Source organism: Xiphophorus couchianus, chromosome 13 (assembly GCF_001444195.1).
Source record: "Xiphophorus couchianus chromosome 13, X_couchianus-1.0, whole genome shotgun sequence".
NCBI classification, from domain to species: Eukaryota; Metazoa; Chordata; class Actinopteri; order Cyprinodontiformes; family Poeciliidae; genus Xiphophorus; species Xiphophorus couchianus.
Window position 1 is genome coordinate 2383044 of NC_040240.1, and position 15545 is coordinate 2398588.

At 38.9% G+C, this 15545-nt stretch overlaps 1 protein-coding gene across 3 annotated transcripts in view; it reads right to left on the reverse strand.

Moving 5' to 3' along the window:
- npas3 (neuronal PAS domain protein 3) overlaps nt 1-15545 on the reverse strand; it is a 281452-nt gene that overhangs the window by 146027 nt on the left and 119880 nt on the right. For all 3 annotated transcript variants that reach the window (XM_028035528.1, XM_028035530.1, XM_028035529.1), the window contains one exon: nt 14826-15070. In XM_028035528.1, coding sequence (XP_027891329.1) covers nt 14826-15070 — 245 coding nt within the window. The remainder of the gene's footprint in view (nt 1-14825; nt 15071-15545) is intronic.

Consider the following 15545-nt stretch of genomic DNA (forward strand, 5'->3'; position numbering starts at 1 on the left):
TTATACACATCTTATTACTTGATATTTATTTTTCACCTAAGTAATCAAAAGCAATTCAACCAGGAAACAAAAGTTATCCAGTCATAAACAATCAATGTCATTTAATGGCATTTATATAAGAACGACTGACTGACTTTCTTTCATTGTAATTAAATTGCATTTAGATCTTTAGATTTCATTTAACAATAATGTGATAAAACTATAACTTCAATACCTTTATGTCAGTTACACATGTTTTTGTCATTGATTTGTTTTCTTTTTGATTGTTTGATGCTAACAGATACTGTTTGATGCTACTTTGAAAGTAGAAAATGAGGCAAAGAGGAGGGAAAGGTGAACTAATCCAGATGTAGGATAAATGAATGGAGGCAGAGGGGAGGGCAGCCAGCAGACATGGGGATGGAGAACAGGAGTATTTCAGAGAACAGATATGAGTGTTATTAAGAAACGGCTGAACTGCTAACCGAGCGTTCAGATGGCGGTACAGCTGAATGCTTCACGCCCCAGCAAACATAAGCCTGGCTGCACTCTCGCTCTTCCTCTGCCATTTATAATTCTCTCCCTCTCTGATCCATTCATCTCTTTCTCTGTGTCCTCTAACTCTCCCCTCTTAGATTTTTGAATTGTAAAAAATCCATTAAATCCATTGGTTTCGATCAGAGAGTGCATCACTGTCTGTATGTTCTCATCTTTGTGTACACCTCCACAACTTCATTTTGTGTGACTGAATGTGTGTATGTGTCCATGTGCGTGTGTGAGACAGAGACAGAGTGGACGACTGAAACACAGCAAACAAAATTTCATTTAATGTCTCCTGATAAACTTGCAGACAATTTGGGGAAATTAAAAGCTTCTATTGGTGCAAGTATATTTTGGTAAGGTGTTACATACCCATATTAAAATAATAATAATAATAATAATAAAACAAAATGTAAGATTCAATGAAATCTATTGAGTTTTCTTAGGCAGAAACTTTTTAAACTACTTTGATTGATTATTTGAACTTCTGTATTGTTTGATAATGATCGTCAGACAGACAATCCTCTTATTCAATATCTACATGCTCCCTCTAGCTCAGGTTATAACAGGAAATAGGACTAGTTACCATAACTACACAGATGACAGCTGTAGACTGCAGTTGATCCAGAACGCTTCTGCTGGCATTCTCACTAAAACCAGGAAGATAGAACACATCACCCAGTTCTAAAGTCCTTCCACTGGCTCCTCCTCAGAGAATAGACTTTAAAATACTGATGTTAGTATTTCAGTCACAGAAATCATGGCGACTTGAGGGCACTATTGAGCCACTGTACACGGTGCTTAAATAGAACATTGTTAACATTTGGTCTGCACAAGCCTGGAAAGTAGTGGGTTGATTTTTACTACATGGTTTTCTGACGTGTAAGTATAATTTAATTTTTTTTTCGTAGGATATATTCCACTATGCAAAGAGAATCTAAACTCTACAGCCCCACATATTCCATAAACAGAAGATTTATGTATTTACTGTATGTGCAGCTGCTGTTTACCAGTTTTTTTCACAAACAGCTGTGGGAGGAGGGAGGAAAATAATTATAAAGGGGGGGGGGGGGGGGGGGGTGAGAAACCCTTTGACTCAAACTAAGGCCGTTAACTAATTACCAACATATATCACTGCTAGCTCCGACAAGCCAATTACATCTGACTGGAAATACTTTACTTTGTCAAACACACGCTTTTCATGTTGGCTTTAATTCAGTGTCAAAACTTCTGCTACTTTATACTGGAGCAGTGATTGACTACTTACAGTGAGCACTGCATAATGTCACATTGGTCTAAGAAATAAAGAGGAATGAAACATGAAAAAATGACAAGAAAAAAAAAATACAGAGATTTGGCAAAGGTTTGTATTTCGTCTTGGTTAAAATATTTGCTTACTGATCGGCATTCCCCCCTTATGCTACACTGACTAGATGTATCTGAAAGAAGTGGAATCTGACAAATATAAGTCTAAAAGCTCTCCTGGAAATGTTTCGGTTTAAACCAGACTATCTCTGCCTGCATTTGGCCATGAAGCTATTTTACAACAGCCTGGAATGATCCCACTCCACTTGAGAATCAAGTCTTAGATCTGAGTTAAGTACAAATGCTTGCAGACACTTAATAAGACAAAAACATGTCTTTCATACGAAACCCCGCAGAGAGAAGCCCAGCCTGATTCAATAAGGGGACCGTCTCTTACTACCTTTGTGTTCTACGTGATTGCAGAGCCTTTCTGGGGGTAAACAGAAACAAGAACCAATAATTTCTGTCATTACAACACATTGTTAGACAACGGTATTTCCTAGAGCGGTTTTCTGTTTGCCAACAAAAAAATAAAGATAGAAGACATAAGGGGAAAGGTGCTTGAGTAATTGTTTCCATAGTGATTATGTTCTTTTTGGCTGTGCCAGTCTGTGACAGCATGCAGAAAGAACGAGGAAAGAATTAAGGAAAAAAATGAGATGAGCAAAACACCCAGCAGCCCCGTCGGCAGCCGAAAGCAATTTCCTCGTCTAAATTTAGTTATGCAAAGCCTATGGGCATCATCAGCATTTAGTAATTAGTTTTATAATTACTGCTGTTTCCCTCTTCCTCTGTCATTCCATTTTTCCTTACACTGCAACTGGGGAATCTAAACATCTCACACTTGCAGCTGGACAAATTACTTTGTTTATTAAGTTTGAGCATGCATGGCTGGTAGTTTTAGCTAGATGGAGTGACATCTGCGCTGCAGAACCACGCAGTGCATAGCTGAGGGCCAGCGACGGCGCCACAGGTTTCTGCAGCAGCGGAGCTGAAGCTGCCATTTACAAGCTTATAACACAGAAAAGCAGCAGATCCCCAGCTTGTTGCTTTTTTAGGTTTAAGATGAGATTTGTGGGAAAGGACTGAAGTGACAGTAAAGGGGGGAATGAGAAAGAATTAACCATTATCATACAGTGTGCACATGGTGTAATCCGAATTGGAGTTTCAAATGCTTTGGCTCACCCCTACTGTGCTGCAGTTAAAGAGGAGGGCTGTGTTATGTTGTATGAGACAGCCAAGGGAACATAATACTGCTGTTATATGGCCAATATACTGAATTTAACAGCTGGAGGGAGATACTTGTTAGCATGCACAAGCAGGAACAAGCTGTTAGATGAAGATCATTCTGAGATGTTCGGCCACAAATCTGCAACAATGTGCCGTTTAGCTTCTCTTATTCCCAGAGGTCATCATTTCAAAGCATCGTTTTGCCAAGACATGTACATTTGTTTAAAAAGGTTTCTGTGGGAACAGTGGAATTTATTTGAAGTTTTTGACATGAAAATGTGTAAAGAGAGAAGGAGGAAGCAGAGGTCCCAGAATCAGGAATCAAACCTCAGACAGCTGTCAGTGGTCTGGGGTCTACACTCCACCTCCACTCCATGCACCACCCCAAGATGTACACCCCATCAGTGTAAGGCTTAACTTAGTTCTTAAGTTTGCTTTCTAATTTCCCTTCAACGTGATGAAACATGAAAACATCACGTGATGCCATCACATTGGCATCACGTGATGTTGTGGGTTACAGCCCACTGCAGTATTCTGGAGTTCAATGATCACATTTAAAGATTAATTCCAAAAACCTCATGCCACTATTTTGGAATATTCTAACTTATAAAACAAATTTGTTTAAATGGGCAGTATTATGTATTTTCCAGGCACATGTTACCATGTTAAAACACAGTCAGGTAATTGTTACTTTTGGTTATAAAAATGCTGTAAGTCAAACATGACTTCAAAGAAATCTGACTTTGTAATTTGACATCTTACAATTGCACCTTGGTCTCTTTAAGAAGCTCCTGCTCTTTCTGACACTCTGACTTCAGCAGGTCATCTCAATAATTATTCTCATGTAACCGGTTTTACGTTGACAAACCTCCTTTGGACTCAGCAGTGGTTCCTATGATGAAAGAATCAAAAAGTCAGTTTTGCACTAACGTTTAAAACAATATTTGTGAAAGGTTTCAGATGAGACTTAATAAATACACAAAAAGTACAATTTTCATTTTATTCAAATTTGTATCCTCTCAGATTTAAGGTTCTAGTATGGTAATCTGTACCAACACATTTACCAACACAGTAGTTGTGTTGGTAAATTACACATAGTAAACGTGTTTAATTTAACAACAGTGTTAATGTTATTTAACACTGCAAAATATTATTATTATATTAACTATTATATTAACTATCTATTATTAATTATTATATTAACATGCTGCAACAAGCATCTCAACTTGAATCTGACAGAGAATGTGGATTGAGCTAAAAGGCTTGGAGGGGAAGGAAGTCTTGGCATCTCAAAGACTGAAATAACAGCAGAGACTTAAAAAAAAAACTAACAGATACAAGAAGTGTTTGACTGATGTAATCCAAACAATATTTTGCCAACTGAATATTAAGAATTGGTATTTAAACTTTCAAATATGCCATTTTTTTTATAAAATGAAAAACTCTAATTTTGTATCGCTTGATTATATTTTGAGAGATACTTATGTGATCTCAATAAATAAGTATTGAACATATAATACATTAATATGTTCCAACCATTTTTTATAACATAAATTTATTGAAGTACTGCACAAGCAACAATATCATGAAGTTTAGCACCATTTCTACTCTTTAGTCAAAATTTTTTTTCTCAATCTTCAATTATCAGCTTTAATATTTTGTGCAGGAGCACAAAACTGTAGCTGCTGTCCTCCAAACGCAAATCTGTGCTATTTGTTAGAACCCAAACTGTGACATTCTGGAGGCTGGCTGAGAATATTTCACATGAGAAACAAAATGACCAAAGATGGCTCCTTTCTCAATGTGCTTCGATTATTACGGCTATTTGTCTTGTAATTTATTACATTTCTGTAAAAATGATTTTTACACCAATGACAGTCTGGTATGGTAAAAAAATCATTTGAGTTTTTTTTCTTTATTTTATGTAAATTTCTAAATCTAAAGATTTAAAACATTCAAAAGTCCTTGTGCTGCTTTAGTTGAAGTATAATGAATACTTCAGCACATCGAAACAATACTTTAGATATATGTTATAAATAAATACATAAGTACATTTGCTTGAAAAAATATATTTGTTTCAGTAACTTCCAGAGCAGTGTAAGTGCTTTCTTTCCTGTGGTATATTTTTGGACATCAGGCTTCAGTCTGCAGTGTCTTTAGGTGCATCAAGAGCTGCTATTTTGTGTCCCATACTCACTACATTCACCCTGTTTGAAGAGCTCCAGGCTGTTCACAGGGATAATGCTGAATCACTATAGGACGAGGCTGCAGGCTGAGTTGTGGAGGTGGGAGGGGTCTTATGTGAGCGCAGTGTTTATCCGGGTGTTGGGGTCACTGTGTTTCCTTAGTATAATGGAGGAAGCCATTAGCCCAGCCAGCAGGCTGCATCATAAAAACGTCAGCTGGTACAAAGAGACGAGATGGATCATAACGAGAGCAGACTCCCGCTGCTCCCGCTCTCTGTCTCTCAGCCTCACTGATAGCCTCTGTCTCTCTAATTGACTCGTCTCGTTTATTTTTCTCTCTTTCTCCTCCATGTTGTCGTTATGCCTCTCATTTTTCTACTCGGCCTCATTTTTCTGATGCTTCTCTTTCTTTCCCTTTTATCTTTCAGCTCTGAGCCTTTGGTGACCTGGAGGTTAATTTCTGCATTGGACAGTAGTCTGGTGGTGGGTTATAATTGGTAGATGGTAAACACAGATAGGATACACCTGGAGAAACACAAAGTCAAATAATATTAAATCAAATACATGTTGTATGGAGCACACCAATACTGGCTTCTAAGTTATTTGGTATAGCCAGAACTTTTTTCTCCCTGTTCTTGGTGTGTCATTCACAACTAATACTTGATGCTCTTTGTCCCATTTGAGAGCTATTTAACGAGTCTCCATTTTTACCAGGCCTTGTCCAAACAGGAACACATTTAACCTTTTACCCAGGGTACAAACCTGGGAAATGGCATTTTTGTTTTTTTGGACTGGTCTGGTGAAAACCAGCCCCTTGTTCTACGCTTTGCTTCATCCAGAGGTTCCGGACCCTCCCGTGCTTCCTGGAGGTGTGGACTGGTTAGAGGTTTTAAATCTCAGCCGATCGCTAAAGTTTGTCCATGACGTGTAAGGCACCGGTTGGGCACTATAAAGCTGACCGGAAGTTGCCTGCGCTGTAAACAATCATCCTCCACTGCAAAGAGAGAAGTGCAGATTGAAACGGGGCGGCTGTTAATGTTAATTCAATATTTGGAAGCGTGGCCAACATGACCTGAACGGCTTTGTGCTAAAACTACTGGCAGACTACAATTTTAAAACAGCAGAAAAATTGGTATTGTTGTTCCCAAATCCTCCTTCTGTTTACTGATTGTCTCTGTTGAAATTCAACCAGAGATATCAAGGTCAAGGGGAGGGGTCCAGACAGAGCTGGGAAGGAAGATGGGAATCAAGCAGAATTGCGTAAGAAGGCAAAGGCCAGGCTGAGTCTGGGGGAGGAACAAGACGTTTCAGGCCCTTCTTGATGTTTTTGGTTGGATGAAAACATTTCAGTAAACTGTCCTGTGTAGAAGTAGGTACTTTTAGCACAAACACACTTTTTAGAAGAAAAACAACATTCTTGTATGAATGGGCTCCTGGGTAAAGTATCCATATTCCAACAGAATACTACCTTCACTTAGTAAAAGCTAAAAGTGCTTCTTCTACTCAAACAGTTTTCTGTTTTCTAGAGTTTAGATCAGGCCTAAAATTATCCAACCTGACCCGGCTTAAGCCCACAGGCACTGTGTCCAAGCCCAAACCGACACGACTGATTAACTTTAATTACAGGCCCAAGTCTGAAGTAAATCCGACAAATTAATTTAATGAAGATTTTACTGGTTTCATTTACCACCATTTTATGTAAGAAGTATAATTTCTCAAGTTTTTAGCTTTTGTTTAACATCTTCCAACTCCATGTTGTTGTTTTGGTAACTGCAGGGTGAGTCGGGTGCAAATCATCTGGGATGTGTGACTGATAGGAACTTATATCAGCTGTTGCTAAAGCAGAGGAAGCATGCAATGAACTGCGCTTGTTACAGTCTAATTAACTTCTGCACCTTACATTATTTTTTCTCTATAAGTTAAACCTTGTACTCCTTTATTTATAGCATAAAAAACAGATAAACATTTTATATCAAGCATTCTCATTTGACTTTCTCTATGCTGTATGTATTGCAGACATATTAAACTCGCAACAGAACCCTGAGCCCAACCGAACCGGGTCATCAAGCATATAATTCAGGCTCACCCCAAACATCTAAACTCTATGGCTTCTCCCTTTTTAGTTCTAGCTAAAATCAATGCTGCACAGTGTTACAATTTGAGATTTGAGATATATTTTTGGTATGGTGTTCTATCTAAGATAGACAACATCAGGACAGTTGATAGTTAAAACACATCCATATGCAAAGAAAGCTTACAGTGCAGCAGAAATAAAGAAAAAATATCCTGATTATACAAACTGTCCACCGGGGCCGTAGTCATAACCGTGACTACTGAAACCACAATTTTAACCTAGTTTTGTTTAATTGAAAGAAATGTTTTGAATTGAATATTAATAACAAAAACAGACACTTGTTTCCACTGTTGAAACTGAATAGTTGTCACAAAATGTGTGTGTTCAGGTTTTAGGTTACAGATCAGTGTTCTTAATATCTTCACCACTAGTTTGTATTTGCATGAATGAAGCATGCACAAAGCATGCTAGTGTTTCACTTTAGAAACTGTTGACATGTGGGTCAGAGAGTCCTTGTGTGCCTGGGTGTGTGCGTGCATTGTGGGTGTGTGTGTGTGTGTGTTGACTCTAGACTGGCTCATGAAGTGTGGCATTTCGATGTCTGCTCCTCTCTGCATGCATAATGAATAGCCAGGTGTTGGGGGCTGCGGGGTGGGGGTTGTAGAGATGGTGGTGTGGTGGTGATGACACACATGTGCAGACTCACACACAAACACACCCCGATATAACAGACTGTCAGACACCTCCCAGAAGCCAAAACCCAATCACACACACTGTTGGACAAACAGACTGCATGCATATGTGGAAGCGTAAAGCCAGCCATAAAACCCCACACAAACAGACTAATCAAAATTCAGACACTTTAACTGGTGAGTGGTCAGTACTATAAACACACAAACACCATTATGTGCACTCATGCTAGCATATGCACACACACGCACACACCCGGACTCAGAGTCAGGATGCTTCAAAGGTCACGGTTGTTTGTGTAGAGTCCTGTAGCAGATGTGGAGATCCTTTGACAGGATGTCAAAACCTCCAACGCTAAACTGGAGAAGAGCAACTGATGGGTCAATTACTGCAAAGGTCAATCGGAGAGGAGAAAGCCGAAGAGGTGGAGGATAGGAAGGAGTGGAAGAGGATGAGTATGAAGAGAAAAAAAGAGGAGAAAGTAACAACCTACACTGGAAAACTCAATGGGAAAATAAAGCCTGAAAACAAAGTTGGGAATTAGTCTGGTTAGCGCAGTTAGCAATTCACAAAGCAATTTCTATGCATAACCCTTAGAAACGCTGCCAGCAATTTCAAATCCAACATATTTAGAAGCAAGTTTTAAAAAGAATATTTTATTCAGACTTCTGTCTTTCTTCTGAAAGTCTTGTTTTGTCTTGTTGGCTAAATGGACCGCTGGCATATCCCGACATGTTAAAGAAAATAAAATGTATCTCTTACCTTCCTCCATGTTTCATTAAGAACCAGATTTACACTAAAATCCAACTTCTTCCTCATTCAGCAGCAGTCAACACAGAGAAATATTGTCAGCTCAACTTGGTCAGGTTTGGTATAGTACATTCGGTGAACATAAAAAAAAAACAAATCTGATTTGAATTTCTGACCTGCTGATCAGCCTAAAGAATGGTCAGATTTTAGCCTATTTTGAGTTGCATCTCTGTGAGAACTCATTCTCATCTCTAGGTGAAATCTGCACTAGAGTTTAGATCGCCTAAAAAATCCAATCCTGGACCAAGTCCATAAACATTGTGTCTAAACCAACCCGATTTATCACCTTTAATAAGAGGCCCAACGCTGAGTTAAACATATTATTGTAACTGACCATTTACTGCTTCCGTTTTTATAGCACCTTTTGGGTAAGGAATTTAAGTTCTAATCTTTTTAGGTTTTGTATAACATCTTTCTGCTTCATTTTGTCACTTGCATTCGTCTAGGATATGACTGATAGGAGTGGAGCAGGACGGAGCCGTGTATGCATTTGTTGTGAGGTGCACTGGGCTGATTAACTTCTAAACCTTTTTCTTTCTTTCATCAACAAGGTAAGCTGCCTCCTCCTCTCTTTTCTCTGTTCTGTATATACTGTAATTAAACATACACAGAAGCCCAAGTCTGACCCAGCCTGACCATCAAGCACATCATTTTGCCCCAACCAGGCCCAATTTTCAGGTCTGAACTGTAATCCGTGCTCTGCTGCCATACTGGAGACTGAAATTACAAGCCTCCAGCTCTTCCTTCAAGCAAAGGAAGATCTGATTTTATATCTTTGACGCTTAAAAAATAATTATCTGCACTAATGCTTTTACCATATATTGTATTTAAATGAAGTATACTGTGATATGAGGTCATAATTGTTGAGAATTCTGTGTTTATAGGAATTACAGCCAGTACCAAAGACCAACGTGGCTTGAGGTTTAGATTGTGTTAAATAAATCTGTGTATTTTGAAAAAAATACACAGCTGGCTTTACAAAAAGATGACAGGAACAACACAAACACAGCTTTGTGCTAAAACTACTGGCAGACTACAATTTTAAAACAGCAGAAAAATTGGTATTGTTGTTCCCAAATCCTCCTTCTGTTTACTGATTGTCTCTGTTGAAATTCAACCAGAGATATCAAGGTCAAGGGAAGGGGTCCAGACAGAGCTGGGAAGGAAGATGGAAATCAAGCAGAATTGCGTAAGAAGGCAAAAGCCTTCTTACGCAAGGCCTTTAAAGGTAAAGGTAGTACTGACCATCGCTTCCAGTGTGAATTATTTAAACTGTGTGTAAAATCCAGCTATTCCTTCTGTTTTGTTCAGCACAAGAGGAATAACTCAGCGTTTAAGTGTAAAATTTCAGCAGATGACGGCTTACATCACATCTGTCCTCATTGCATTGAGGAATCTCCAGCCGATTCCACGTTCATCCTGACGATGAAGAAGGCAGCTCACCGATAGGAATCAAAGACACAAACAGTACACAGGCACAACCATCTAGTTTTCACTCAAATATTATACTACAACACATTTGTTTAGATGGCATGGGATAGTGAAAAAAATCTAATATATTTTAACATTAATTTATACTTGACTTTCTCCCTGGAACCTGGTGAGTCAGTTAAATGGATCAGTCACCAGAATGCCTTTGTAAGCTGCAGCTGTGCACTAGAAACAATCACATGGAATAATCCTAAATATGCATCCTCCATTCTACAGCCAGGTTCTGCGGTTTTGGAGTGTGTTTATTCCTAAACAGGGGACAACTGTGACCTGATGTAAAGACAGAGGCACATTCCTCACATTTGCTGGACTTGATGTTTCAATTTTCCAATCTGGATTAAGCTATTAGCTCTGTGAACAGAGTGGAGACTTAGACAGCATGTGCAAACCAGAGGCAAAAGTTTACACAAATAGTGCAACTTCATGAACTAGACCATCTGTCCAAATTGTGTCAATCTACATGTAGCAGACACACACACACACCCACGCCCACCCCCGCACACACACAAGTGTAGTATTTGCCTATCTGTTGTGTTCATTAAAATGCATGTGCTTCTTCAAAGCACTGACAACAATGCTGCCATCTGGTACTAGAGAAGGAGTGTGTGTATGATCATATATGGGACGAACATGTGTGTGGAAATACCTCTACACAAATGTAATACACACATCACAAACACAGACACTAATCTCATCACCCATGGACTTAAATCATGTTCTAGTACATATTCCACCTTTAAATTCCCACACTCTACACCAGAAACTTCAGACGCTAAGCTTTCATTCACAGGTCATCCCTACAAGCCCAAAAGCCCTTTTTAAAGCAAATACCCCACTTCTACTCTAAGTGTGTTGCACAAAGGACCAATTTCAAAGGCAAATTCCACTTAGATTCACAAGAGCTGTGTGTATTCTGGTACTCCAGGCAGAAATTCATCAAAGCTTAATGTTCTTTTCACAGAAAATCACTTAGTGCAGAGGCTGGCTGTCTATGTGAGTGTGTGTTTCTACAATGTTTCATTGTTGTGTGATAGCTCCTTAAAGCGCCAAGCAGTCACAGCAGCATCACATGCAGTAAACCTTTCACGTCTTCCAGTATGTTCAGCCTCATAAGAATGAGGTTTATTTAAAGACAAACAGGCCGTAATGAAAATGACATGGAGGACAAACAGTCAAAGACTCACACACAAGAACTGGGTTAAATGTAAGCTTAATTCTTTCAATCTGAAATCAAGTTACTTTGATTTTTCTTCAAAAATACATGCTTCATGAAAAGATGTGTGTGTGTGTGTGTGTGCGTGAAGGGGTTTGTGCGTAGGCGTGTGTGTGTGTGTTTGTATAAAGGACAACTTTCACAGTATTTATCAACAGGCTGGTCATTTGTGCAAAGTGTGGACATTTTCCTGATTCTCACTGTTTTTGCTGTTCTACTGCATTCTACTAGTTAGGTGTGGAGGTGTGGTGTGAATGAGATTAAGGAATAGAGTAGTAAGGGTTAGGCTTAGGGATAATGTCTGGGTTAGGCATGAATGCAGTTACTAAAATGAATGGAAGTCAATGCAAACCTTGACTGTACAGACGTACAAGGATCTGTGTGTGTGTGTGTGTTTTTGCTGTGAAGATTAACAACTGTTCATTTATAATTCTGATATAACACACACATATCTACATTTTTAGTAAGGAAATTATCCAGGTTTTGCGAAAATGGGCTCCTCTCTGATTGGAAGACGGCTGTTTGGAATATTCTTCCTACAATATTCTTGGTATGTGTTGAAAATGCAAAAGGTATTACTGGTGCCATACCATCCACTACCCTCACTGGTGGTTTCAGGCAGATTCCTGACCACATAAGAGGTCAATCTGAAAAATAAATCTGTCATTTTTTCCTCCTCCCAGAAATCTCGGTTTGGTGTGATTCTGGGCAGGCTGTCCTCACTGCAATGCAGAACGAATGGGACGGACCTCTTTGAATTTTATTTATTAACCTCTGCATATGCAATTGAAATAATGTTTAAATTCTAAAATAAAAAAGCAACAGCAGGATTATACTCACAATTTGGACAACTGTGTCTTTGTTTCAGAAATGCAAATAGCAATGTGCTCCAATAAAAGTGGTATGAAAAAGTCTTACAGGGGTAAAAATGATCAAAAAAGGTCCAAAACATATGAATGGATCATATTTAATATATTTTTAAAAATCCCAATTAAATTTCCCAATTTGTCAGTTTTCCTGTGTGACTGAATAACAGAACAGAATGCTTTTATTGTCACTATACATATGAGCCAAGAGATCCAAATCTCCAATTTCAGGCCACAAATTTTGTTCTTACTATTTCTTCTGACTAGAGGTGCACAGATAAATCAGCCAGACAATTTATTTCCCCCGAGTTTCTTGATTTTGGGAGATTGGTGATCAGCTGATACTTACATGTGAATCCGATCTTATCCACTGATCTTAGCTAAATTGGCAAAGGTCTAAAAATTAGCCACAATCCTGTTCTGTTCTGCAGTGAGAGGTTTGACTGACTGACCAGCCCATCAGGTAACGTCTGCATATTTACAGTTAACAACAGTCACCTCACTGTTGCCAACTCAGTGACTTACTATCTTTAGCAACATTTCAGGCAAAAAAAATGGTATTGGCTAAAATCGAAATCAGCAGGTCAGGCTTTTTAAAGATCAGTAATCAGTGATTGTCCAGAAAACTGCAATCAGTTCAGCACCCTTAAGTCTGACATATGTGTTCTCTGCTGACTCCCCAAAAGCATCCACACCAAAAAACCCTGGAAGACTACTTCCTTGTAGGATTCTTACTTGGGTTTTAATGTATTTCTTACAAATAAGAGGTAAAACATCCATATATACAGTACAGACCAAACGTTTGGACACAGCTTTTAATTCAATGAGTTTCCTTTATTTTCATGACTATTGACATTGTAGATTCACACTGAAGGCATCAAAACTATGAATAACACATGTGGAAATATGCACTAAACAAAAAAGTGTAAAACAACTGAAAATAGCCCTTATATTCTAGTTTCTTCAAAGTAGCAACCTTTTGCTGTGATTACTGCTTTGCACACACTCTGCATTTTCTTGATGAGCTTCAAGAGGTAGTCACCTGAAATGGTTTTCACTTCATAGGTGCCCTGTCAGGTTAATAAGTGGGATTTATTGCCTTATAAATAGTCATGAAAATAAAGAAAACCCATTGAATTAGAAAGGTGTGTCCAAACTTTTGGTCTGTACTGTATATATTAAGGATGCTCCGATCAGGTTTTTTGCTGCCGATACCGATCACCCATGAGGCCAATCTTTGCTGATCACCTGAATTGGTTGTTGATTTTTTGCATTAGGTATAAATGCTGCTATGTGATCTGGCAAAATTAAAAAATGATCTGGCAATAAATTCACCTAATTTAGACATGAAACATGCAAAATACTTGCAGGCACAATGCAGCAGCTACTCAGTCAAAAGGACAACTGAAAAACCTGAAAGCAGTAATATAATATTTAACAGCAAGGTTCTCAGTATCCTAAATTATACATGAGTCAAATAAATCTCATAACACTTGTATCAAATAATGTCTAGTAAAAGAGGGAAACATTCATTCAAAGTCAAATGTAAGTTGCATCAAAGTAAACAATCCCGAGTTACTAAACCCAAACTTCCTGAGAACATGGTAAACTGATTAATCCTGGTTCTGATTGGCTGGTTCTGACATAGTTGAGTAATTCTGCAAAACACAGGGAGGAGGCAGAGGAGATCGATTATTATTTTTTTAATAAATTATCTGCCATGTTCGGAAATGGCGAAAGTTTTAATATGTGAATTTTATGTTGTTATTGTTGTTTACGTTACCTGCTGCAGCTTTAAGCAGCGTGAGAGTTCACTGCGCATGGAGACTGAGCGGCGCTAAGTTTGTGAAACAAACAACACCAGTAGCATTAGCAGCAGTTCAACAGCAAGAGCAGAACCAGTGTCTTACACCGTTAGCTCGAAGACTTGAATTATTTTTCTGGTTATTTGTTTAGCTTTCTCACCGTGATGCTAATCCGGGTGAGTGTTGGTAGTTGTGCGCTGTTTTACCTGCTATCTGGCCGCTCCAGATGTCCTTTTGTTCTTGCATTGAGCCTCGATATAGCCAAACTCCGTCAAGTGCTTGTTTTTTAAATGCCATATTAGATTTGTTGTGTTGATGCATTTTGATGTGCTTCACCTCCGAGGTAATTTTCTGTCGCAACACGCAAACTTCCCCCATTCACGTTAAAGTCCACACAACAGGATTTGTTGCCGCGCTTGCGCAGTGTGAAGGAAAGATGAGATCAGCTGCACACGCCAGCTGCGAAGTGAGATAAATGTGATCGGTTTTGGTGATCGCCAACAGGAGACGTGATCAGCGATCACTGATCATACACTTTTTCACGGAAATCGGCCGATTATGATCGGTGGCCGATCGATCGGTACATCGGTAATGTCCGGACAGATTACCGGACATTACTAAAAGTGTGAACCCTACCTTTCACTGAGGTGTTGGGAGGGGGTCCCTCAATCCGCAAGTTCCATGGCGGATCCCCTTGGTTGGCAAAGTCCCTCATCTTCAGGTAGCTGATTGTGAGGCGGATGATAGAGGCCTTGTCCAGCTGGCTGGTGATGGCACCAGGCAGCGGCAGCATCTTGGCTAATTCATAGAATTCAAAGTTCTCTTTCCCTCGCCGTGACCTTGCAGCGTCCCTTGACTTCTCCTTCCGGAGAGCCTGCAGCCTGGACACACGGCAACCACAGAGCAATGTAAGGAATCTAATTATGAAGATGATATGACAAATGTGATTTAGTAGAAAATGTCTACAACACAGAAAACAAATATCAGATTAGTGCATTAAGTTCTTTATCAAATAACGTGTCTCTGATGTAATTTTAATGCAGATTTTAGTTATTGTGTTGCATTTGGGTAAACAACAGAATAAAATAAAACCTAAACTTGGCTAAAAGCTAACTTTTCACAGCAGTCCTTTCTTTCACATTGGTTACACTTTGACTCCTTCAGACAAAACTTAAAAATTTGCTCATTATAACAAAGCTACACCACAAAGTAATGACATTCAGGCTTTAAGGTTTTCCTGAATTTCTTATTCATAAAATTTTACGTTCAACTCTGTTACTTTACATCAAAGAATAACTCTGTTTACTTTCTCTCTCACCCTTGAACAACAACTGTGACAAACACTTTTTCCTGCGG